The sequence below is a fragment of the Acartia tonsa genome, chromosome 15, assembly GCF_053477335.1.
Source record: "Acartia tonsa isolate MP-2025a chromosome 15, ASM5347733v1, whole genome shotgun sequence".
Taxonomy (NCBI): domain Eukaryota; kingdom Metazoa; phylum Arthropoda; class Copepoda; order Calanoida; family Acartiidae; genus Acartia; species Acartia tonsa.
In genome coordinates, this window is record NC_137274.1 from 8176549 (window position 1) to 8203785 (window position 27237).

The following is a 27237-nucleotide window of genomic DNA, read 5'->3' on the forward strand; positions in this document are numbered from 1 at the left end:
CTTTCCAACTTAAGTGCCCCTAGAGGCTTCTAAGAGGCGTAGCCGCTAGTAATAATAATTATGATAAAGTAAAAGGATGTTTGTATGCTTTTTTTGTCTGTTTATACCGAAGGATCTCGCTAACCGCTGAACCGATGTGGTTCTCTTAGCTAAACATAGGTCCTAGGATGGTTTATACCTATTTTGGGGGAGTGTACCCCCCCCCCCCCACCAAGAAAAAAATATATTTCTTTATATTTTCAAATCTAAAAAATAAAATGTGGGTTATCAAATTCAACTTCCCCCGCCTAAAGTGTCCCCTAGAGGCTTCTATAAGTCGTAGCCGCTAGAAATAATATAAAATAATTGAGATGGTATTCCTTGATGGCTGGTGCAGATATATTTCCACCACTAGAAACTCGTCTCTCAACTATAACACCAACATTTGGTTTTTCTAAAATAAAAATAAAATTAAACACTCGCGAATAAAGGGACTCATGTATGTCCCCTTCCCAAGGACCTTGTGCCGACTTTCAATAGGGCCTTTGAAAATCAACCAATAGCATTCTAAATAACAGACAAGTCGCAACAAAAGAGCAGAAAGCACTTTGCTAGCAGACGAAAAAGTTCCCTACCAGAGGGATCCAGGTAGTTGTCTTGTTTTATATCTATACTAAAAAGGGGGAGGTAGCTTTCGCAATATTGCATGAAATTGTGAGTAAGCTTCCAGTCAAATGCGCTTATTAAGTCTAACTGTTCTTAATGTTGATAAAAGACATGGTATAATTAAACGCATATTTAAAAACAGTTTTATTCCTTTTTATTCAACTGGCGGATACGCCCCTAGAAGACTCTCGGGAGGGTGGGGGAGGGGGGGTAAGTCGACAACTCCATCTCTATAGTTTTAGCTTCTAAAAAAGTTTTTTTTTGGAGATTAATTTTTTGAAGGGATATTTCTTTAGGGAGGGTGGTGGTACCCTCCTCAAAAATAGTCATAAACCTTCCCAGGACCTATGAGAAGCTATATTGTAAAGGAGAACCACATTGGTTCAGCGGTTAGCAAGATCTTCCGGTACAAACAGACAAACTTAGTCATCCTGTTACTTAAAAATAATGCCTAGATACGTACCATGACTTAGGTCCAAACAATAAGAAACAATGGCTACATACAAACACACACACAATCATACTCAAACACATATACACTCTCACACACACACACAAATACATACACACACAAACACACACACACACACACAAACACATACACAAACAATCACATATACACACACACATACACACACGAACAGACTCACATACACACACACACAAACACACATACATACACACACAAACATACATACACACACACAAACACACACGAACATACACACTATCACACTCAAACACATATAAACTCTCTCTCACACACACACACACACACACACACGCACACGCACACACACGCACACAAACACACACACACACCCACACACCCACACACAGGTACCTAGTGATTGAGGTGTGACTGGGACTGAATCTAGAAAGTTGATAGTATCATCGTTAATCTTCTTTGTGTTATCATCTCCTACTACGGGCGTATCTAAAACAACAAAGGGATAAATTGATATACATCCTCAATAATGACACACAAAATTACCCCTTCTGTAGATTAAAAATCAGGGAGTAAGGGAGGGAACAATGGATCGAATATTCAATTATAAGGGGTCTCAAACCTTGGGTACCTGCTTAAAGTGTTCGTGAAGGATTTAGCAAGATTTTGGGGACTTTGGGTACTGGCATTTGCCGCTAAATTTGTTATGATAATAGCAGACAAAAACATTTATATTTATATTGCGGCTGGTTCGAACAAATATTAATAATAATTCTTAATGCTCTTTTTTTTCATTTATTTATGTTGTTGTTTTCTATTATAGATGCGATTGATAATGAAAATTTTTTTCTTTGAAATATATTTCGTTATGAAGCAGCATTAGTTACTAATCTATAAAAGTTATGGTTGAGATAGATTTATAACTGTTAAAAATATTAATCGTTTTCGAATGAATATGGGAAAAAACTTACCAGAATCTTGCGAGGCTATTCTATGATGTTTCTTGTGGGCCATATGCTGAACCATGGCTTGCTGTTTTTTACCCAGGAATTTGTCACTGCTACCCACAGAGTATCCTACGCTTAGGTTCAAACCTAGAAAGAAGACGACATTTTAAGATACATATTTTTACGCGGCAATCGTACACCAATTGTACTATGATTTACAATCAGCTGATCTTTGTTTATATTTAAATACTGAGTACAAGCAGAGAGAGAGAGAGAGGGGACAATTGGCTGTTTGTTACAATAGCCCCCTAAGTTTTATAATAACATTTTCTTATTAGTTGACTTAACACCTTAGGGGACTTAATTTTTGATTTGTTGTTTCATTAAGTTGAGTGTTCAAACTTTTCAACCACAAATTTTAATCTACATAATTTTATGTATCATTATTGAGGTTGTACATCAATTTATTGGCCATCGTCTAATCCCTTCAGATCCCTTGTGAAGTTGTGTGTTAGCACTTAGTCAAACTGTTTTCTTAATTATGAACATTTCATATATAAAGAATGTCAAAATTAAAAACAGTTTGACTTAATAAGCGCATTTAACTAAACGCCAACAGAACCAAAAATGTCTCTATTAAATATAAAAAGGATGCCAACATCTATAATCAGTAAAACCAAAAAAATATCATGGAAAAGACTAAAAAAATAGAAGATTAAAAAATATCGAAAGGCTTAAATCTGAAAACAAAATAGTCTAAAACCATCACAAAACCTACACGAAGTTTATCGAACATAAGAGAACCCAATCAGTACAGTAGTTATTGAGATCTTAAGTTTAGACAGAAACACCCCCCCCTCCCTCCCCATTATATTATTACCTATAGTTGTTATAACACTGTTTAATTTCACCAGTGATGGGAACTATCATATTACTACCTATAGTTGTTATAACTCTGTTTAATTTCACAAGTGATGGGAACTATCATATTATTACCTATAGTTGACTTGTTATAACTCTGTTTAATTTTACCAGTGATGGGAACTACCATATTATTACATATAGTTGTTAAACCTCTGTTTAATTTCGCCAGTGATGGGAACTATCATATTATTACCTATAGTGACTTTTTATAACTCTGTTTAATTTCTCCAGTGATAAGAACTATTATATTATTACCTATAGTTGACTTGTTATGGCTCTGTTTAATTTCACCAGTGATGGGAACTATCATATTATTACCTATAGTTGACTTGTTATAACTCTGTTTAATTTCACCAGTGATGGGAACTATCATATTATTACCTATAGTTGACTTGCTATAACTCTGCTTAATTTCACCAGTGATGGGAACTATATGATATTATTACCTATAGTTGACTTGTTATAACTCTGCTTAATTTCACCAGTGATGGGAACTATCATATTATTACCTATAGTGACTTTTTATAACTCTGTTTAATTTCACCAGTGATAAGAACTATTATATTATTACCTATAGTTGACTTGTTATAACTCTGTTTAATTTCACCAGTGATGGGAACTATCATATTATTACCTATAGTTGACTTGCTATAACTCTGCTTAATTTCACCAGTGATGGGAACTATATGATATTATTACCTATAGTTGACTTGTTATAACTCTGCTTAATTTCACCAGTGATGGGATCAATCATATTCTCTTCATAACAAGTATCATCTCCTTCAAAGCGCGAGTCTATCAAATCCGGTTTTATTCCATTGTCTTATCCCTTAAGATCCCTAATTAAACTCATTTTTAACAAGGAGGGAAGGCGGCAAGTTGTATAGCCCCGTTATCTTATTCGTTGACTCAAAACCTTGGGTACATACTACATTTTATTCTAATTGGCCAGTTTTAAAATAGTTGTGTCCATACTTTTGAACCGATAATATTAATCTTAAGAAGTTTTACGAAAAGTAGGGTCAGATGCAATATCTACATATATTATATTTATTGGATTGGATTAAGTCATCTTTGTTTAACGATAATTTTTTTTTTATTTTGATTTGATTGATAGACCGACCTTCATTGGTTGCCAAAGGCTTCGAGGATTTTATAATTTTTGGTTTCCCAGATTTTTCTGTAGCAGCTGTTTCGACATGTTTCTTGGCAGCTATTTTATCCTCCATAGCTGCTTTGGGGATCTCTTTGCCTTTAGCTGGTTGGTTAGGTCTATCCACAACGAGTGGCTGTGTCTAAAAGAAAATATTATTTTTAATAAGCGTCTTAGAACTGTGCTATCAATTTAAAACATGGCAAGATGATTCCTCCAACAGTAAGGTACAATTTGGAAAGAATATCAACTCTATAATCACAACCAAGTATGTCTTAAACTGAACGATTAATTGCCAATTTTAAATATAGGTTATCTAGGCATCCGAGTTTTGGCTTAATGAATCCTAGATTAGATATAAGGTTATAAGCGAAGCATTTCCAAATCAAGTATAATTAAAACCATTCAATCACTTTTACAAAAAGGGGGGGGGGGGGGTGAATGTGGTGACTCGTAACATGAAATACCAGAAATTTTATGTTGGGTGCTACTCCCTTAGTTTTCGAGATAATTGGGTAAAATCTTTTTGGTTGTGTCACTAATAACCCCACGTTTTGGTACCGCCGCCATTTTTAATTCAAATATCTTTTACTGACCAACCTAAAAAGATTTAGTTTCAATATCTTTAAAAGCAGAGAAGAACCAATGAGTGTAAGATTAATAAACGAGATTTTGAAAAAAATGGTCTCACTCTCAAATGATTCAAATTGCCTAATTCGGCGAGAAATGAAATAAATTTTTTTTGGCGGCGGCAGAAAATGGCGGTGAACGTTTTTTTTGTTGAAAGATTCCCAGAATTTTTAGGTTGTGTTTTAGTTAACATCCCAGATTATAGATAGTGATATCTTTTATGATTAGGCACACATAGCATCCATATAACTGATGTATATTGCAAAGAGAGAGAGAGGGGACAATGGCAGCTTATACCAACAAAAATATATAAAATCTCAGACATTCTCTTGATGAGAGCCAATCTTTAAGGTTTAGGTTCAGACTTGAAAATTAAAAGTATTTTTGACTTCGAATTAAAGAATAAAATTTTTTTGAAAAATTTGGTGATTTTATTTTTATTGTCAAGGATCCGGAACCAGATCCGGTAGGATCCGGATCCGCACTGACCAAATTTTGAGGATCCAGATCCGCATACAATCAATGCGGATCCGAAACCCTGGTCTTATTCCTTTAGATCCCTTAGTTTTATAGTTATTTATCGCCCCGTATTATAGACAGCTTTCCGCGGATAGCAGGGATGTGAACCGGCTCTAATCCAGCGGATATTACCTGGATAGTGCCAGCTGGAGTTGTAGCTGGACCTGAGGGAGCTGTGACTAGTTCATGCTTCTGCTTCTCATGGATATCCCGTACATATTTACTAAATAGATAGATGGATAGATGATAGATAGATAGATAAAAAGGTAGAAGGATAGATAGATAGTTAAATAAATAGATAGATAGTTAGATACATACTTAGATAGCTAGATGGATGGATAGATAGATATATAGGTAGATCGATAGATAGATAGCTAGATACATAGAAAGATTGATAGATAGGCAGATAATTAGATAGCTAGATAGATATATTTGATAAATATATAGAAATAGATACATAAACTGCGAACCAAAAAAATAGGCAAGTCTGAATTTTCAAAATATCAGCTTTATTACCTATTCATTTAGGATGCTTTTACTGTAAATATGAAATGTAGTAGATGCATCTTTTGGTTACAAGTTTCTACTGTTATTTCTTTTATTTATCAGCACCAATGAAGCACAAGATCTCAAAAACAGCATTTTGGGGTGAATATGCAAATATAAAAGAAAATCAATGGGATAACTGTTTATTTTTGCACTTTCTTCACTTTTTTCATGAGCCAAATGTTATCTAAGTACATGCCCATTACAACATCTTGTCTATTAACCTATGTACCATTTTCTGTAGTAATAGCAATCTCCAATGGAGCCTACTGACAAGAAATATAACCATCTTCTAAAAACTACAGAATTTACTTTATAAATTGGAGTAATTAAAATTGCAATTTTTTTTTTTAATACTGCTTGGCTGGAAGCTGCTATGAACACAAAAATTGGACCATAGTTCAGTATATGGGTTGTCATCATGGGCATGCACTTTGATAGCATTTGGCTCGCCATCACCCCAAGTAGGAGCATCTTAAAAGCCACCATCCTCCAAATCAAGATTTTAAAATGGATTTTTTTAGCACATCAAAAAATATTTTTGTATACTTTTAAGGGTAATTTTTATCTTTAACATGTGTTTAGCTTCATCCATAAGACTGGAGGTCAGCAGCTGTCCTCTAAAGTGATAGGGATCAAATTTCTTTTTTTCTAATATTTCTTATTTAGAAAATTCATTAATTTCTACCTTATACTATATTTCATAATAATTAATACATAAATTCCTTTAAAAATTGTTAATTTATCAGAATCAATCTTTAAAAGAGGAGAAAAGTGCAAAAAAATCGTTTTTCCATTGCTTTGTTTAGGATTTGCATATCTTTTTGGTTCACCAGTATTTCCCCCAAATGCTGTTTTTGAGATCTTGTGCTTGATTGGTGCTGATTAATAAAAAAATAACAGTGAAAACTTGTAACCAAAAGATGCATCTACATTTCATATTTAGAGTAAATTCATCCTAAATGACTAATAAAGCTGATATTCTGAAAATTCAGACTTGCCTATTTTTTTGGTTCGCAGTTTAGATATATAGTTAGATACACAGAAAGATAGTTAAATTATCTATATTGATAGATAGATATGTAGATCATGTACATCTTGTACACATTTACTAGAAAGATAGATAGATAGATTATAGATAGTTAAAAAGAAATGGTACCTTGTAAAAGGTTGCTGGCAATATTTACAGATATGCTTCACTGATTTCTTGTTCATAAATTTCGACTCGGCTGAGGAATCACCTAAATTGAAATATGAATAACTAGCGGTTACGCCCCTAGAGGCATTTGAGGTGGTAAAGTGAGGAAAGTTGACACCCTACCCCAATATAATTTTAGTTTTGAAAAGAAGGAAAAATAGTTGAAAACCTTCTCAGGACCCATTAGAAGGTACATTGTAAAAGAAAACCATATCGGTCCAGTGGTTAGTGAGATCCTTTGGCACAGACAGGCACAGGTTCTTAGATTAAACTTAATGGTGGAAAAGTGTAAACACTACTAGTTTTTACCAACCCGATTAAATTTCATAAAAGTCCAAAATTTTTATAACATCGATACAGAAACTTTGGGGACCAGTATAGTTTAGCAGGGATCTAAAGGGATAAGACAATGGCCAATAAGTTGATGTACATACATTCTTAATGATGACACATAAAATTACCCCTTCTGTAGATTGCAATTTTGGATACTGAACTAAATAAACCAACCAAACAATATTCAGCTAAAGTCCCCAAAGTTGTTAAGCCAACGAAAAAGAAAACGTTATTATAAAACTTTGGGGACTAGTGTACTGAACAGCCCATTGTCCCCTCTTTCTATGTAATAGCGCAGCTAAAGTAATTTCCAGTATGGCTTCCAAACCGATTAAATGGAAAGGAGAACCATATCGGTTCAGCGGTTATCGAGATACTTTTCTACACACACAGACATCCTATTAAGTATATTTTCTAGGAAATCATAAGACTTAATCTTAATAATTTTTTTGTACCTGATATTAAAGTAGTTGAGGTTGTTTTTGGGGGCAGATTCATTTTTGTTTCGCTGTTGGCTTTTACAGAAACTTCATTTTTCCCAATTTTATCGTTTTTACTAACATTAAGCACTTTTGGTAAATGCAAGACTGATTTTTTATCATTTACATTCGCGGATTTATGCTCCACGAAATTGGCGGATTTTTTCTCCAAATTGTTGGCAGATTTTTTTGATGGGTTGATGTCGTCTTCAGTTTTCTTGAACCGTTTCGAGTCTGGCGTTTCACGGGTCTGTCCGTTAGGCAAACTTCCTATAATAAGCAAGGTTGGTTTTCATGAAATTTGAGGATTTTTCTTAAAGAAAAAAAATAATCATTTCTCGTATTCATTCCAATCTGATTAATATCCGGTTAATTAGAACCGGTTCTCATTTACACGAAAAAAACTATGTTTAGCATCGTTATATCCAGTTTTCTTCGGGGCTAAAAAACTGATTTTAATCTTATAATTGTACATTTTGTGTCCGCGGAAAGCTGTTTATAATAAGATGCGAGAAATAACTATTATTGTGTTTTCAGAATGGCACATGCTTATGTCAGTTCCGCATAATAAATTTCATAAATAATCCGCACATTAAAATAAATATTAGTCCTAACCAAAACCGCACATTTTTGGCCCCAATGTGCATATTTTTGTCCTAATAGCGGTTCAAATCCCATCCGCAAAATTGGTCCAAAAATGTATACGGATTTCATCCGTACATTGAGGCCAAAATGAAAAATGAATGAATTGTTGTATTTTCGTATTATTGATTATGCTGGAATTAGTATTCAAACTATTCTGGTAATGTGTGATCATGAAAAAATTTTGGGGAGGGATAATTTTTTCCCCTATGGGTTTCCCCCAAAATAGTTATAAACCTTCCCAGAACAGTCAGACAGACATCCTGTTACTTTAAGATAAGGATAAAACTTACCAATGCTGTGTGACCGCTTTGCGGGCAACGTGACCGATTCAGCTGCCAGCGGTTTTTTAAGCGGCACCACCACCACAGGGTTGGGCCGCTTCTTCGGTCCAACCTCCACTTCGCGTTTGGGCATGTCCTACAAAGTTTAGAAATGTCCCAAATGTTGTACACAAAATTACCACTTCTGTAGATTATAATTCAGTGTGGCCACAACCAAAAAAATACTGATACTGAAGAAAAAAAAGGAAATACTGAAAATACTGAATCCTAAAATAAGAAAAAATACTGAAAATACTGAAGAAAAAAAGGAAATACTGAAAATACTGAATCCTAAAATAAGAAAAAATACTGAAATACTGAACAAAAAAATACAAATACTGAATAAGTATTTTTTTTATATGATTCCTCATTTCAAAATTTCATATATCATACCTTTATAATTTGGGGGATATTTTAAAGACCTTTTAATTTTGCCTCTTAGATTTTCTTGCAGCAATTAAGCAGAAAATGACTGATAATATTTTAAATGATTACAAAACTTAAATACTTTTTAGTTAATTTAAGAGCATGCTAAAAAACTTTACCTTTAATAATCATGCAAAGTACTTACCTTAGATTATTCATTCTATTAATAGACAAAAAAAATATCTGAAAAAAATACTGTATAAAAGCATCTCAAATATCTAAAAAATTTATATTTGAGATGAAATTGAAAAAAAAATGTATATTACCATCATAGACGTCCAAGCTTTTTATTTTTTTTTTTGGGGGGGGGGGTAAAATTCGTGCGTCGCAGTTTTTTTTACCCCACCCAAAATTTTTACCCCAAGGGTAAAATTTGCTTGGGAAGGGGTTAATTACCCCCCCTGAAATCTGTGGGGTAAAAATTTTTTTTTTTTGGGGGGGGGGGGTAATTTAAATTTTATTAAATATTTAGTATTAAAAATGCGCGCGAAGCGCGCAAAATTTTTTTTGTTTGGGGGGGGGGTAAATACCCCCTCCTTAATGGTTAGGGGTAAATTTTAAACGGGGGGGGGGGGAGGGTAAAATGAAAAAAAATTTGGGGGGGTAATCGCCCCTTTACCCCCCCCCCCTTGGACGTCTATGATTACCATAAAAAAAACAAAATTAATGTACAAAGTTATAGGGTAATTTAAAGGAAAGTAAAGTGAGGCGCGAAGCGCCGAAAAAAATCTGACATCAACTACTTGAAAAAACATCTTATTTATGCAAATTTTTTTGGAATTTAAGAAATAATGAAAATACTGAATCATGAAAATTTCCAAAAACTGAAAAATACTGAATAAAATTTTCAAATACTGAATATTCAGTATTTACTGAAAATACTGAAGCCCCAATTTCCAAATACTGAAGAATACTGAAGATTTTCAGTATACTGAAGAATATGGCCACGCTGATAATTAGTGGATGAAACGTTTGAAAACTCAACTTAATAAACCCACCAATCAATATTCACTTAAGTCCCCAAAGTTGTTAAGCCAAAAAATAAGAAAACGTTATTTTAAAACTTTGGGGACTAGTGTAATAAACAATCCATTGTCCCCTCTCTCTCTCACTGATTTGATTCCCAGCACGATCAGGTAAAATGTTTTTAATGTAGCTCTGTAAAATAAGTCTGGTATGTTAGTATGTCCAACAGATCTTCACCAATTTTACCACCGCCGTTTAAATCCTTTTTTTTTAGACGGACTAGAAATAAGGTACAGCCAACAAGCAAAATAAATCTAAAATGATATTTAGGGGTCAGATGTAAAGGTTGTAAATTTTATTAGGTATTGGCCCCCAACGACAACTAAAATTGCGCTTATTAGTGTCATAACTGAATAATCAGAATATAAATGAATCAAAGCAAAATTATGAGTAAATTTGTTGAAAAACTTCTAGATACAGGATAAATTAATGTTGTACTTAGTTGTCCCAGGAATCATCAAACCAAAATCAGAACAATCGGATAATTAGATCACATAAAAATTTGTTGTTAAAAAAAGGTAAAAATCAACATGTTTAAAATGGACGTACGGACATTCTGGTAATGATTATAGAGTTGCTACGCTTTCTAAATCGTACCTAACTACTACAGGAATCACCATGCAAAGTTTGAAATCGATAAGACAATTCTAATATGCCTAAATTAACGGAAAAAAGCTATCTGTCTCGGACGGACGTACGGACGGACCGACGCTAATTATAGAAAAGCTTCGCTTTTAAAAATGACGCTCTTGAATAAAAAAAATCACCTGAATTTTATTGAGAAAAACCTTTTCCAGAGTTTTACCCATAACAACAATATCCTAAATAAACATATTACGTGTTAGTCAGTGATCTAAAGGGATAAGACAATGGCCGATAAATTGATGTACATTTCCAATGATGATACACAGAATTACCCCTTCTGGAGATTATAATTAGTGGTTGAAACGTTTAAACACCACAACAAATTAATTAAGCAAACAATCAAAAAGTCCCCAAAGTTGTTAAGCCAACGAAAAAGAAAATGTTATTATAAAACTTTGGGGACTAGTGTAATTAACAGGCCATTGTCCCCTCATTCTCTTTGTAATAAAGCAGCAATAACAAGATAAACTGATTTCCAGTATGGCTTTCAAAACGGTTAATCCGCTGGATTAGAACCGGTTCTTAGCAGTACTAAAAACTATTTAAGACATCGTATTACAGTTAATTTTCCACGAATATAAAAATAAAAATATTTCAAATCCCCCGTTCCCTCCCACAGTTCTTTACCCCCAGGAAAGGGGATAAATGTTTTCAGTACTCTTTAATTTTACTTATTTCCCCCCCTCCCACATATTTTTTATTTATTATTTATCTCCCCTTAAGCCGGGGATCCTATGCAGGATATACACCCCTGAAAGGTTAATGTTTACACTACTAACAAAACATTGATAATGTTAAACCCTTGGGTAAGTTGTTGTACATCGCCCCTTAAGGGGCGTTTTGTCGTATTTTCACAGTAGCTTTTCTCCTATTTCTAGCCCCTGCGGGAGACTCTAATCCTGCGGGGAAATCACCTAACCTACTACACCTAAATTAACCTTAAATTTCTTATCTAAAGCTACTGTGAAAATACGACGGAACGCCCCTTAAGATGCGATGTCACGAAAGGGAAATCTTGAATGAATAGCAGGCAGGTTTTAGGCTATTTTGTGTTCTCACCTGGTCCGGTTTGTTGTATAGAAAACAGTTGTAGAAAATTAATTGAAAGTCTGTTTTGCATTCTTCGGCGCACCAGTAATACTAAAATAAAACAATAATAATTTTCATGAAAACTTTTTGAACTGAAATAATAAGGTTTTTATCTTTTAGCATGACCGACAGACAGACGGACAAAATAAGTTATAGAGTAGAAGCACATATGTCATAGGAATCTTCACTAAAAATTTCAGCTGTCTATCTGATATAGCAGATGAGAAAATCACATTTCCCCAACTATAAGGTTTTTGTCTTTTAAGCATGACCGACAGACAGACGGACAAAATAATATATAGAGGAATCTTCACTAAAAATTTCAGCTGTCTATCTTCAATAGCAGTTGAGAAACACATTCCCCCTATAGCGTTACTGACGGATAGATAGTCGAACAAAATAATGTATAGAGAGTAATATGCACATATATTATATGAATCTTCACTAAATCAGCCAATAGGATAACAATGAAAGAGAAATCTGGCCATATTATTGGTTGAAATATGTACATATGTCCCTACCGTGTTATTAAGTCTTTTCTTGATAGAAGCCAGGATAGATGGATAGATAGATATATGGATAGATAGATAGTTATAGGTAGATAGATAGAAATTTTTAGGTAAATAAGATAGATGGATAATACATCAATCGTCCGGCCTACCGTGTTATTTAGTCTTTTCTTGATGGTTGCCAGGTCCATGGGTTGTTTGATGAGTGTGTGATAATCGGGGAGGCGCAGCTTTTCCGCGTCCACCGGCTTCTTGAAGGGCCACGCATATTTGTGGGCCCATACACACGACATTACACTTCTGGATAGATAGATAGTTAGTTGGAGGTAGATAGATAGATAGTTGGAGGTAGGTAGTTAGATAGTTGGGAGGTAGAGAGATAGATAGATGAAAGGCATATTTGTGGGCCCATACACACGACATTACACTTCTAGATAGATAGATAGATAGATAGTTAGATAGATAGATAGATAGATGGATAGTAGATAGATGGATAGATAGATGTATAGTAGATAGATGGATAGATAGATAAAAATGTACAATTAAAAGATTAAAGGCCGAAGGCACAGGCTTACAAAACCGGTTTTGATCTTTGATTATACATTTTTATATTCGTAGAAAACTGGATATAATACGATATGTTGATTTTTCAGTATGGCTTTGAACCGGTTCTAATCCAGCGGTTTCGGAGCCATACTGGAATATATACCTTTTCATAAACAGGAGCTGGTTGGTAACCCTGCCAGGTCTGTTGGCCGGGGGCTGGGTGGGCGGCTGGACCTTACCCTTTACATACAAAATAAAAATAATAATGAGAAGGGTGGGGGGGGGGGGGGTAGTCTAAACTTTTTATATTTTAGGTGGGGTAAAATAAGGGGTTTAAAAGTTTGAGTCACCTCTCTTCCTAAGTATTGATAAATTTGAAGCAATAGATCTCTGTAACAGTTTGTTCAAACTAATTACACTTCAGTTGGTGGACTTAAATTTTTAAAAATGTTTTCATGTACCTAAACTGTTGACTTTTTTAACTGAATTAATAAGATTTTTGTCTTTTTAAGCATTACCGACAGACAGACGGACAAAAAGGAGCAGATCCGTATAAATATTAGGAATCTTACTAATTTTCAAAAAGTAAAAAAAAACTGGTAACAAAAGATTTAAGAACACGTTCTTGCATTCGCTGGCTGAAAAGTGGTTCAATATGGGTAGGAAGGTTATATTGATAAGGGTTGAATATCAGTTTATCGTCCATTGTCTTAGCCTTTGCAGAATTGCAGGTTTTGTTGGGTATCATTTTATTTTGCCTTTATAGGTGTCATCTGTACGTAGGGAATTGGGGGTGGGGGCGCGGGGGTGGTTAGGGGCAGTACTATTGGTGGTTTTGTGGGGGGTTGTACTAATGGGGGTTTGGTGGGGGGTTGTACTAATGGGGGTTTGGTGGGGGGTGGTGCTCCAACTTGTTTGGATTTGGTTTGAGGACTCTTGGAGGATGCAACAGGGGTCGTCATCATACTTCCAGTCTTGACAGGAGTGCTGCAAAAATAATAATAGTTATTTCTCGTATTCATTCGAATCCGGTGGATAGGAACCGGTTCTCATCCATACGAAAAAACTATGTCTAGCATCGTATTATAACCAGATTTCAACGAATATAGAAATGTGCAATTGTGGTAATACGGCAGCAGACGGACGGGTATTTTACAGAGTTGCTACGCAGTGGCTTATCAAGTCAAGCCTTCTACACTAATCCTATTATATCACCATTCACCTCATGACCGCAGATGACCCCGTCGGCAGCGGTCAGATTGGACTGGTTAAATAGGGGAGGGGCACGGACACTTAGCAACCCCGCACCCCTCAGGCAACTATTCAACTGGGAGATGGTGCCTTCCCTTTTACTACAGCTTACCCCACAGATGTCTACCGCCGCGGGCTACGCCCTTGTCTCCCACACCCCCTTCAAACCTAACTTATTGTTATAATCTATTTTGTATATATATAGTAACCACCCATTGTAAATGTATTCAGTTTAAAATAATTTCTGTATGAGTAAATCCTGCTAGTTTGTTTTGGTAGAATACTTCAAGGCTAGGGGCTCGTTGGATTCGAACTCGCAACCGGTGAGCTGAAACGCTTCGGCTTACCACACAATCATAAGATTTAAACCTTCGGCATCTCGGGGCTAAAAATACTGGTTTTAATCTTATAATTGTACATTCTATATCCGCGGAAAGCCGTTTATAATACTATGAAAGAAATAACTTTTCTCGCATCGTATTACAAACAGCTTTCCGCGGATATAAAAGGTACAATTCGGCATCTCGGGGCTAAAAAAACTGGTAATCTAATATATCAAAATTTACATGTTAAAGTGGGAGGGGAAGGGGGGTTAATCAACCCTTAACCCCTCCCCCATAGGATATCTCTTAAATGAAAACACTATATAGTCAACAACACAACAAAAATATTAAACATACCTTTGAAGTATCTTGGCTGTTGATGTTTGTTTTATATCTTGTGAGATAGTTACAGCAGTTTGGTCGGTCAGTTCACAAGGGGGCGTCGGTACAGAAGCTAAATCTTTGCACAAATATTCATCAAGTATTCGAATCTTAACAAGAGCCTTGGCCCAAAAACAGGCATAGCAATCCACAATACACAGTTGGGACTTCTTTGAAAAGGTAGTGCAATCAAAGGGTTGGTTGTCTGAATCTTAAGGAAACAATAACAGGGATTTTAAGGGATAAGACAATGGATGAAAAATTGATATACATTCCCAATTAACCCCCCCCCCCCCTGAGGTGGATTCTTTAAAAAACTTAGGGTCGCTGTTCGCTTGTGAGGCAAAATTGTTTTTGTAAAAAATCCTCTAAAATAACATAAAAAATCTACAAAACTAAACAAAATCTTAGGTAGGTATGTTAATAACCCTTTTATGATTTTATTTAATTTTTGTAGATTTATATGCGATTTTGGAGTGTTTTTAACAATCTTTTTTTTTTTAAGAATCCACCTCTGGAGTAATATCCAAGTAATAATGAATCCATTTCAAAATGAGAAGAATATTAGGTATTCCTTTTGGTGGTGCGTGGCAGAAAGTTTGGGTGTAGGATGTAGGGATGGGTGTTTGGGTCTCCATGGGTGCAGTTCGGGTGTTCTCTGTCACCGAGGTTGTTGTAACCAGGGATCTAAAGGGATAAGACAATGGTCAATTAATTGATGTACATCCCAAATGAAGATACATAGAATTATCCCTTCTTTAGATTAAAATTAGTGGTAGAAACGTTTGAACACTCAATTTAATGAAGCAAATAATCAAAATTCAAGTCCTGAAAGTTGATATTAAAACGCTACTATAAAACTTTAGGGACTAGTATAATAAACAGCCCATTGTCCCCTCCCTGTCTGAGTAAACTACATAAGATTAGTTTTCATGAAAACTTATGCCTATGTGAAGTAGAAAAAAAGCCTACTGTTCTTTGGTATAAAGACATAAAAAACCCATAGAACAACATTTAGTAAATTCCAGTATGGCTTACAGACAGCACCTGAACCTGAGGGCCTAATCCTTTTTTTTTTTAAAGGCTACTTCCCAAAACTTTTTTGTGTAATAACCTATCATCTCACTCCAAAGACAAAGCCTATAATCATTGTTTACGCAAAATTATCAAAACTCCCCCCCTTACTGAAACTACTCCACTTGATAAACGAACCAAAAAAAAATTATTAAAAGTCCCCAAAGTTTCTAAGTCAAGAAATAAAAAATCGTTACAATAAAACTTTGGGGACTAAAGTATTAAACAGCCCAATGTCCCCTCCCTCCCTGACAATAATTTCTGTCCATCCGTTAATCTGTTACTCACCTGCTGTTAGATGTAGCTTGCCCAATATCCAGGCCGTTTTCAGAAAGAGTCCCATTGATAATATCTTCCAGTGATTCTTCCCCTTAGAAAAAATTTGTGTTGGTCTTTAAGATTAGTTTGTGCTGTTGTAATAGTTTCCAATTTTCACAGTTTATAAAGGGTTCGCTCCTAGAGGACTCAAGGGGTGGGGAGTCGACTCCTCCCCCCCTCCCCCCACTAATACTTTCAATTTTAGATTTGAAAAGAAAAATAAGTTTTGGATCATGGAAAGAAAATGAAGTAGGTACCTAAAGAGTTTCATCGTATTTTCACAGTAGCTTTAGATAAATATTAATGATTTAAAGTTAGGAAATAGACCCCGCAAGGTTAGAGCCCCCCCCGCAAGGGCTAAAAATAGGAGAAAAGCTATTGTGAAAATACGACGAAACGATCTACTCTGTTTCATTTTTTCTATAGGCGATTTATCTTGGGAGAGTTTCTAGGACCTATGAGAAGCTACACTGTAAAGAAAAACCATATCGGTTCAGTGGTTATCCTAATCCTTCGGTACACACTCGCATACAGAAAGACACAGGTCCTGTTACTTTTATAAGGATTTCATAATTGTAAAAAGACAAAATTATAAAACCGAAGGAATGATAAACTTTTGTTTAGTTCAATTTGCAAAAATGATCACGGCAAAATATCATCAAATGGTAAAAAAAGCTAGTATCTCAAGTAACAGGATGTTTGTCTGTCTGAGCCAAAGGATCTAGCTAATCGCTGAACCGATATGGTTCTCCATTACAGTGTAGCTTCGCACAGGTCCTGTTTTTGCTATTATATTTACGTTAATATCAGATGTTTACCAAAAATATTTTCTAGTCCACTAGATTGGGTTAGTTATGTTTTTTTTTGTTGCAATTTCTTTTAGGAAGGTGGTACACTCCACTAAAATAGTTATAAACCTTCTCGGGTCTTAGAAGAAGCTAGCTACTCTGTAAAGGAGAACCATATCGGTTCAGCAGTTAGCGAGATCCTTCTCTACAGATATACAGACAGACATCCTATTACTTTAATATTAGGATTAGGTAGAAAGTGTTTGAAGATTGACAAAATAATAGTTATTTCTCGCATCGTATTATAAACAGCTTTCCTCGGATATAGAATGTACAATCATAAGATTAAAACCAGTTTTTATATTCCTGGAAAGCTGGATATAATATGATGCTAGACATAGTTTTTCGTAAGGATGAGAACCGGTTCCTATCCACCGGATTCGAGTAAATCCATTACCTTCATTATTTTTTTTTTCTTTTGATTGACCATAGTTGGAAAAAGTTGTTGAATTGTAATCAGAGTTCTAAATAAATATTAACATTAGTTTTCGTTATAAAAAAGGGGGAGGATGTGACACTTTTGAAACCAAATTTAAAAGGAATTCTTCTTGCAGGGATGTGCAATGGTTGATTAGTATTACCCGCCCCCCCCCCCCCCCTCCAAAAAAATTATTTTTTTAATTTTTACCTCCCTCCCAAAAGCTATCCCTGCTTATATGATGCCTTAGCTACAACATTCCCCCCCCCCCCCCAGCCGAAAAAAAATTTTAATTTTCAATTCCCCCGCCCCAAAGTTATTTAGCCAACGAATAAGAAAACGTTATTATAAACCTTAGAGGACTAGTGTAATAATTAAATTAAACAGCAATCCCTCCCCGCGTAATACCTTGTTAAAGAAGTTAAAACTTGGTTTGACCACCTGGCTATTAATCTACAGAAGGGGTAATTTTGCCTATCATCATTTTAGATGTACATCAATTTATCGGTCATTGTCTTATCCCTTTAGATCCCTGTGTAATACCTTGTTGAAGAAGTTAAAACTTGGTTTATCCACCAGCTGGGGCTGGCTTAAGGTCTGATTGCTCGGCTCATTGAAAGATTGGAACCAGTCGTTCATAGTAGTCTTAGTATCATCTACAGATACATCAATATCCTCTTTTAGATCAAACAAGGATGACAACATCCATAAAAGCGAAGCTCTGAAACGGTAGAACAAACCAACATTAACAGTTGTAGAGTGTCAGAACTCAATGATCAGAATATAAATGTATAAAAATCGGAACAGAATGGTAAGGAAATTTGTTGAAAATATGCGGAAATACAGGATAATGTTTAAGGACATACTTACATTTTTAGGGCTTGATTATAGAGATGCTTCGCTTATAAAACTGTACTTTGTTGTCCTAAGAATCAGTATTCCAAAAATCAGATTTTACCGCTAATTGTAATCTACAGAAGGGGTAATTTTGTACATAAATTTTCCGAACATTTTCTTATCCCTTTAAATCCCTGAGTTTAATTGTAAAAGTGGTCAACCAATTCTATTGACGTCATAGTAGAGGGAAAGAGAGAAAAAAACCATAGAAAAGAGATGGGGTAGTGGGTACTTCCTGACGTCAATAGAATAGGTAGTGACATCTATCCCTATTTTGCTAAGGCACTAAACTCTATTACAATTAGCGGTTGAAATGTTTGGACACTGAACTAAATGAACGTAAAAGAGGATATTCCTTGAAAGCCATGTATCGTATCCTCTGTGGTGGTGTGTGTGGGGGTGGGAGAGGGAGAGGAGGAATCAACTGACCAATCAAAAGATCCTCTCTCGTGCTTCATCACTGCAACAAATAATTGTTCCACCCTGTATTCAGATTAATCCAAAGAAATGGGACAATACGCAATGGAAGATTTGTTTATAAAATGGTTCCTACTGCTACTATGTCAGAATGCCTTGGCACCAAATCAGGCACAACTCAATACCATGCAGTAAGAACTTATATAAAAAGGTCGTGCAATCAAAGAGTTACTTGTCTGATCAATGTTACTTAACCTAACAACCACGGGGTGTTTGGGCAGAAAAGGAGATATTTGGCTCCGCTTAGTTATATATACAATACATATGGTTGTTGGAACTGACAGGACGTTAAAGTGTCATGGACAACAGCCTCAACCCATATGAGGTAATTAACGATTTAGTGCTTTACACACATACACACACACACCAACCCATACATATACACACACACACACACACACGAAGAAATAGTTGGGATAGAAATTATTTTTGCCTGAGATTGGTTCAATTTTTCTGGGTGCCATATTTTTATGAAATGTTTGTTCAGGCTCTGTCTTCACTTCTGTGTCAGCAATCAGCATGTCAAAGCTGACGATTGTCGACGAAAAGTCGTCAATGGCCGCCACGAGACGCTCAGAGCTTGTTAATGGTTTTTTGGCGACGGTTGTAGCGGTTCCAGCTGCTAAATTAATGGCAATTTCTGATGTATGTAGCAAAGAATCTTGCTAACCGCTGAACCGATTTGTCTTCTTTACAGTTAAGCTTGTTACAGGTCACGGGAAGGTTTTTCACTTTTTTGGGGGGTAGGGTATCTCCACCCTCCCTATAACCCACCCTCGCAAAAAAATATTTTTTACTTTTTCTTTTCGAAACTCAAATTGAAAATAGGGGGGGGGGGATCGATATTTCCAATCCCACCTTTAGTGCCCCTAGAGGCTTTTAGGGGGGGGGGGAGGCATAACCGCTAGTTTTTTTTAAAGAAATAAATTGTTATTACGCAGGTATCTTAATGGACTAAAATTGATATACATCCCCAATAATGATTATACAAATTATATATTGTTAAAAAGAAAATTATTTGTTTAAAGTTTGGAGCATACCAATAGAAATTCAATTTAAGATTTTTAAGTTCCTTATATCCGCGGAAAGCTGTCTCTAATCCAATGGGATAAATAACTATTATTGTTAATCCACAGAAATTCCCAAAACATAAAATCACTTGCTCTCGTTCGTAATTAGTTTAGTCAGGGAGGGAAGGGACATTGGAATCTAAATTATTTAGGTACGTAAAGTTTTACTAATCCACAAAAATTGCCGAAACCTGAGACTGGTTCTCGCGACGTTTTCTCAGCGGTCTCGCAGTCGCTGCCGTCCAGAAAATCAGAATCGCCGCCGGTTTTGCCGATGCTCCATGTAAATGCAGACTCCTATCACAGCGTAAAAAAGTAAATAAAGGATTTTTTTTTTTTTTGGGGGGGGGGGTAACGTCCATTGTTAGAATTACCTATCAATTTCAAACCTTGCACAAATCAAGGATCAACACCGCGTCATAACTAAAGATGTTAAAATGGTTCCTACTGCTGCTATGTCAGATGGGCAAGATTAATATTTGGAATGGGAAGAATGCCTAGACCCAAAACAGGCGCAACTCTTCCCCCTGAATTTTACAGTTAGGACTTTCAGACAAAGGTCGTGCAATCAAAGAGTTTGGTTTCTTTCGGGCATATTTTGATTATAATTTTCAGCTTTTGAGGTATTTTCTAATTTTGTCTTTTCATTGGCAAGGAAATAATTTAGAAGAAAATAACAGTAAACTGATATCCTTATAATAAAGTAACAGGATGTTTGTCTGTCTGTACCGAAGGATCTTGCTAACAGTTGAAATGATATGGTTTATTTTAACAGGATAGGTATCTCCTCAAAGGTCCTTGGAAGATTTATTACTATTGTGGGGGAGGTTACCACCACCCTCCCAAGAAAAATCCTTTCTAAAAGAACCCCCCCTAAAAAAAAAAATTTCCCCAATTTTATTGAAATTTTTCTTTTTAAATCTGAAATAAAAAATATGTTATCGAATTCAACCTCCTTAGGTGCCCCTAGAGGCCTCAAGGAGCGTAGAAAATGTACAGTATAAAGCTTTATTCCTTTTACTATGACCTGATTATTTGGGACCAAAGCCGGGGACTTCTTAAAGCTGAGTCTTATGGGGGAATCTTCTGAAGAATATTTTTGTGTGACATCATATTCGTTTTTAAAAGCGAAGCTTTTCTATAATTAGGATCGGTCTGTCCGTCTGCAGTTCGTCCGTAACGGTTAGCTCTGTTTATTAATTTAAACATGATAGAATTGTCCTATTGATTTTAAATTTTGCATGGTGATTTCTGTAGTAGTTGGGTACGATTTAAAAGCGTAGCAACTCTATAATCGTTACCAGAATGTCCGTACGTCCATTGTAAACATGTTGATTTTTAACTTTTTTTAAGAGCAAATTTTTATGTTATAAAATTATCCGGTTGATCTGATTTTTAAAAAATACTGATTCCTAGGACAACAAAGTACAATTATATAAGCAAGGCATCTCTATAATAAAGTAATAGAAATGTAAGTATGTCATTAAACATTATCCTGTATTTAAGCAGTTTTTCAACAAATTTACTTACTAGTTTGTCTCGACTTTTATAAATTTATATTCTGATATCGGTTCTGACACTCTACAATATTCGTTTGTCCTGCCGTTTCAGAGCTTCGCTTTTATGGATGTCGCCATCCTTGTTTCAATTTCTTTAATTTCTTTTTAAGTACCTAGCTAAGCCACTCTATAATTCACTTTGTCTGTCCGTCCGTAACGCTAGGGGGGAGATGAGATTATCTCGGCTACTAGTAAAGATAGACGGCGGATTTTATTTGTGAAGTTCTCCTATAAAATGAGTATCAAAATCCAATAAATTCAAGTGCTTCGCTATTTATAGATGCTGTCATCCTTGTTTATTTAATCTTTACAGTTTAATCAGTTTCTTTACTATTTTTCTTTTTAATAATAAACAAAAATACCCCTTCTGTTTGGAAATTTATGGGATGGAGTTATTTTGTAACCAACCAATCAAAATTTAATCAAAGTACCCAAAGTTTTTGAGCCAAAGAATAAGATAACGTGGTTATAAAGCTTCAGGTACCAAAGTAATGTTATTGGGGAAAGAGAGGGACATTGGACTGTAAATTACACTGGTACCCAAAGAAGGATAACCACGTTTTCTTTTATTTGTTAGCCAAAAAACTTGATTCCTTATTAATCGTGTTCAAGCTTTTCAAACAACAATTTTATCCTAATTTTGGGGTATAGTCCCTTTCGTGGCAACGCCCCGTAAGGGGCGTTTCTTCGTATTTTCACAGTAGTTTTTCTCCTATTTCTAGCCCCTGCGGGGCCAATTACCTAACTCTGCGGGGCAATCACCTAACCCAATATAACCTATCCTAACCTAAAATAACCTATCAAAAGGGACTATATCCCAATTTTGTTTATTTATCACCAATGGGTACGTACATCAATTTATGTCCATTGTCTTATCCCTTAATAATATATACTTATCGTATAATAGACAGCTTTCCGCGGACATTTTGCGGATAGTATATGGTTAAGAACCGGTTCTAATCCAGCGGATATTAAACGGGATGTCGACACACAAATGCCTGGTTTGCTCAGCGGAGACTTCTTGAAGCTCAATTTGAAACTTGGCTCCTCGGTGCTGCGGCGTTTTAGCGGATTTTCCCCAGTTTTGCCGCATTTTTTTATACAGGAATCATCACCTTTAGTAACATACATGTAAATTATCTTCAAAAGGATATCTGGATCATGGAAAGAAAACGAAGTGGTGGTTTTCGTCGGAATTTAACAAAAGCTTTCTCCTATTTCTAGCCCCTGCGAGGCCAATTTCCTAACCCTCCGAGGCAATTAATAACATTTACCTAACCCTATCCAGCCTAGAGGCGAAGCTAAATAATACGAAAACTTCTGATCGGAATTTGCTTCTCCGGCAAGCCTGAAAAAAAACATCTTGCAATGGTTTTGGGCTATTTTTATAATAAATATACAATTATGTTCCTGAATTTGAATCTTTAGATGGAGATTTTCTGAACTTTAATTTAAGTGGAGAGTGCGGGACACCATCCATCTTTTTTATGCTCCACATTGAACCAACAATTCCATCATTCTCCTAAGACATAGTTGTCAGTGAGGGAGGGGATATTGGGCTGTTTATTACACTAGTCTCCAAAGTTTTATAAGAACATTTTCTTAATCGTTGGCTTAGCAATTTATGAGATATTTATTGAATTTTGATTGGTTGGTTTATTAAAAAGAGTGTACAAACGATTCAACCCCTAATTGTTATCTTCAAAAGGGTTAATTTTGCTTATCATCATTGGGGATGTACATCAATTTATCGGCTTTTGTCTTATCCCTTTAGATCCCTGGATGCCCTGGTTGGCAAATAAATAAACTAAGGCATTAGAGACAGACAGACGAAAGAGTTATAGAGTAAATGCGTTTTGGTCAAGAGAAACTCCTAAAAAAATCAACCATCTATCTATAATAGTATCCGAGTAAATATATCAGCCGTCTATCTGAAATGGCAGCCAAGAAAATCACTTTTTTTACGACTAACAGACTGACGAACATTTCGAATTATAGAGTAGCTTTGATACTAAAAATAGGATAATTGCCAGCAAAACTGGAATTAATCTTATGATTTTTCATTTTTCTATCCGCGAAAAACGGTTACCAATACGATAAATAGTTATTATGTGATCCAAGACTAAGAATAAATTGACAACAAGCGGATGCGCCGTTGGCATCTAAAAGCTCTACATAGAAATAGATAGGAATGGTAGTAAAAATAGCATTAAGCCATTCTAATCAAAAAGTTAAGGTGGAAAATACGATCGGATCTTAAGCTACAGACGCACAACCTTACACCCAAATTACACCCCTACATTTACCTCAGTTTCTAGATTAGTTATTTCTTTCTTTTCTGTATTAAGCTTGTCTCCATTATCTCCAACGCACTCCAAGTCTCCATTAACATCAGCGCGCTCCAAGTCTCCAATGTCTCTAGCACGCTTTACTGCTCCATTTTCTCCAGCGATCTCAAAGTCTTCATTATCTCTAGCGCGCTCCATTTCTCCATTATCTCTAGCAAGCTCCAAGTTTCCATTATCTCTAGCGTGCTTCATTTCTCCATTATCTCTAGCGGGCTTCATGTCTCCACTATCTTCAGCGCGCTTTAAGTCTCCATTATCTTGGGCGCACTCCAAGTCTCCATTATCTCCAGCGCGCTCCAAGTCTCCATTATCTCCAGCGCGCTCCAAATCTTCACAATCAATTTCTGATGAGTTAAGGCTAGAATTACTGTTATCATACAAAGTTTCATCAACAAAGCCTTTGAACAGCATGTCAGCCTTCAGCTCAACCTAATCAGGATCAGAATTTAATTTTTTTTAGTTGCTAAGCTTCTCTATATCTAGGGTCTATCAAAAAGAGAGGGGACAATTGGCTGTTTATTGCACTAGTCCTCAAAGTTATATAATAACGTTTTCTTATTAGTTGACCTTACAATTTTGGGGACTTTTACTGAATTTTGATTGGTTGATTTATTAAGTTAAGTGTTCAAACGTTGCAACCACTAATTCTAATCCACAAAAGGGGTAATTTTGTGTGTCATCATTAAGGCATTTTCATATGTCCCCCACCTTACAAAAAATTATTGGCTCCTTTAAATTATAGAGGTCGGAGCACAAAAATTAATTCCAAAACTAAAACTTTAAAATAAAATAGCAAAAACAATAGAAATAGAAGAGTAGAAGAATATTCTGAACCCTTTTTTCGTCAAATCAAAGAGAGAACATTCCTAGCAGACAAAAGTATTGTTTACTTTCGACTCAAGCTGATGTGGATTCTTAAAAAATGATAGACTCGCTATTCGATAGTGAGGCAAAATTATTTTTGTGAAAAATCATCCAAAAGCACATTAAAAATCTACAAAAATTAAACAAAATTATATGTTAATAACCCTCTTAAGATTTTATTTCATTTTTGTAAATTTTTTTATTCGATTTTGGAGGATTTTTCACAAAAATAATTTTGCCTCACCAGCGAGTTGCCAGCCTAACTTTTTTTTTAAAATCCAACTTTGTTTCAAGCTTTCAAATTGTAAACGAAATTTTTGGGCATTTAATTCTGATTCCGCAAAGCTTTCTACTAAGAAAATATACTGTTAACAGCTGACTTTTATGTATGTATGAAATGAAAAAAAACATGCCTTCGTAGGAAAATGTGTACATAATTTCAACCAATGAGATCCAATGTAAATTCCGATGCGATTCTCCTATTGGCTCAATCAGACATTCCCTCTCTTTCTTAGTACCTTTATTGCAAAAACCCATCAGAAAACCTTTGTAAAGCTTCCTTAGATAGGAGACCTATATCTGTACAAAGGGTTGACGAATTCTTTACAAACTAAAAAAACCTTATTACTTTAGGAAAACCTACAATAAAAATAAACCTTTATGACAAGTGGTTCAATATCCCGGTATATTTTACATATAATTGAATTAAAAAATTAAATTCCTGCCTTTTTGACACTTTTCTCAGCCTTAAAATCTTCAAGAGTATCTTTAAACAAATCCTCCATGTTCTTTTCAACAGTTTCATTCCATGTTGCTTTTTCTAGAGTAGCGGTTTCAGATTTTGGCATGGTTGAAGCATTGTCTGTTTCAGATGGTTTTTCTGTGTTGTTTTTGACAGTTAGGTCTTCTTGGGTAGTAAGTAATCTGGTCTTATTGTCAGCTTCAACTGATATATGCAAATTTTCATCCTTATCTAATAACTTTTCAACATAATTTTCTTCACTGGTTGATTTGGGATCAGAGTTTTCATCATTGGTAGATAATGATTCAAATATTTTATGTTCAGTTGGTTTTTGTTCATCCTGTGTCAGGTTAGGATCCTGAATTTTAGACTTGATTGAATTTTGATCATTTAGAACCAAGGAGTTTATTGGGTTTGATTGTGATTCATGGATTTCATTCATTGTTGGAATAGAATCATGGATTTCATCTGTAGTTGATAACAAATCCTTGCATTTTTCCATAATTGTTTGTGAATCTTTTGCTTTTTCTGCAGTTGATAATAAATTCTCTTTTTCATCCATACTAGCCTTTGAGTCCTGGATGTCAGCTTTAGGATCTTTAGTGTTTGATACTAAATCCTGAATTACATCCTTGATCAATTGAGGATCATTTGTTTCATCCATTGTTGCTAATGAGAACTTGATTTCATCCATTGTGGCCTTTGAATCTTGGATTTCACCCACACTGGTCTTTGAATCTTGGATTTCATCCATACAGGCCCTTAAATCCTGGATTTCATCCTTCTGATCCTCAGTGTTTAATACTGAATCCTGAAGAACATCCTTGGTCAATTGAGGATTATTAATTTCATCCATAACAGATATTGAATCATTAATATCATCCAAAGAGGCCTCTACTTTCTGAATTTCTTCAGTGGCGTTTGGATCATGGATTTTATCCACTGTTGCCTGTGAACCACGGATTTCCTCACTAATGGTCTTCATATCAGCTTTAGTCACTTGTAAATTCTTAGAGTCATCTTCAGTTGATAAGAAATCCTGATTTTCATTCTTGTATGACTGAAGATTTTGTTCTTCATTCAAAGTGGCATTTGATTCATTTGATTCTTTCAGTGATGCATTTGGAACATTAAGATCTTCAATGTTGGGTAATGATTCTTGGATCTTATCCGTAGTAGGTATTAAATCCTGGATCTTATCAATGATGGCATTTGAATCCTGGATATTATCCATTGAAGGTATTGAGTCCTGGATCTTATCCAGAGTGGGTATTGAATCCTGGATCTCATCCAAATATTCTTTTGAATCCTTGATCTTATCTTTAGTGGGTATTAAATCCTGGATTTTATCCATGTTGGCATTTGAATCCTGGATCTTATCCATGTTGACATTTGATTCCTGGACCTCATCCAAAGTTGAATTTGAATCAATGATCTTCTCTAAAGATGCATTTTGAAGATTAGATTCTTCCACAGTGGCAAATGAATCCTGGATTTTATTAGTTGACTGTAAATCCTGGATCTTATCCAAAGTGGCATTTGAATCATGAATCTCAACATCTTTTTTATCTGCATCATTGCTTGTAGATGTAAATAATGCTACTGTTTGGATTGCATCATTTTTCAAGGCCTCAGTCGA

General features: G+C 35.3%; 1 protein-coding gene across 1 annotated transcript in view; it reads right to left on the reverse strand.

Annotated features, from left to right (window-relative positions):
• Window positions 1-27237, reverse strand: part of LOC145307589 (uncharacterized) — a 50034-nt gene that overhangs the window by 22678 nt on the left and 119 nt on the right. Inside the window, exons 2-28 of the mRNA XM_080150042.1 lie at window positions 25582-27237; window positions 23951-24421; window positions 23054-23166; window positions 22643-22758; window positions 21113-21171; window positions 20277-20382; window positions 19449-19637; window positions 18894-18998; window positions 18185-18297; window positions 17621-17687; window positions 16346-16427; window positions 15558-15670; window positions 14960-15062; window positions 13787-14015; window positions 13192-13268; window positions 12635-12782; window positions 11944-12024; window positions 11007-11060; window positions 8758-8884; window positions 7799-8092; window positions 6972-7053; window positions 5399-5489; window positions 4088-4259; window positions 3664-3744; window positions 2065-2187; window positions 1490-1582; window positions 358-433 (exon numbers count right to left, since the gene is read on the reverse strand). Coding sequence (XP_080006168.1) covers window positions 358-433; window positions 1490-1582; window positions 2065-2187; window positions 3664-3744; window positions 4088-4259; window positions 5399-5489; window positions 6972-7053; window positions 7799-8092; window positions 8758-8884; window positions 11007-11060; window positions 11944-12024; window positions 12635-12782; window positions 13192-13268; window positions 13787-14015; window positions 14960-15062; window positions 15558-15670; window positions 16346-16427; window positions 17621-17687; window positions 18185-18297; window positions 18894-18998; window positions 19449-19637; window positions 20277-20382; window positions 21113-21171; window positions 22643-22758; window positions 23054-23166; window positions 23951-24421; window positions 25582-27237 — 5021 coding nt within the window. The remainder of the gene's footprint in view (window positions 1-357; window positions 434-1489; window positions 1583-2064; window positions 2188-3663; window positions 3745-4087; window positions 4260-5398; window positions 5490-6971; window positions 7054-7798; window positions 8093-8757; window positions 8885-11006; window positions 11061-11943; window positions 12025-12634; window positions 12783-13191; window positions 13269-13786; window positions 14016-14959; window positions 15063-15557; window positions 15671-16345; window positions 16428-17620; window positions 17688-18184; window positions 18298-18893; window positions 18999-19448; window positions 19638-20276; window positions 20383-21112; window positions 21172-22642; window positions 22759-23053; window positions 23167-23950; window positions 24422-25581) is intronic.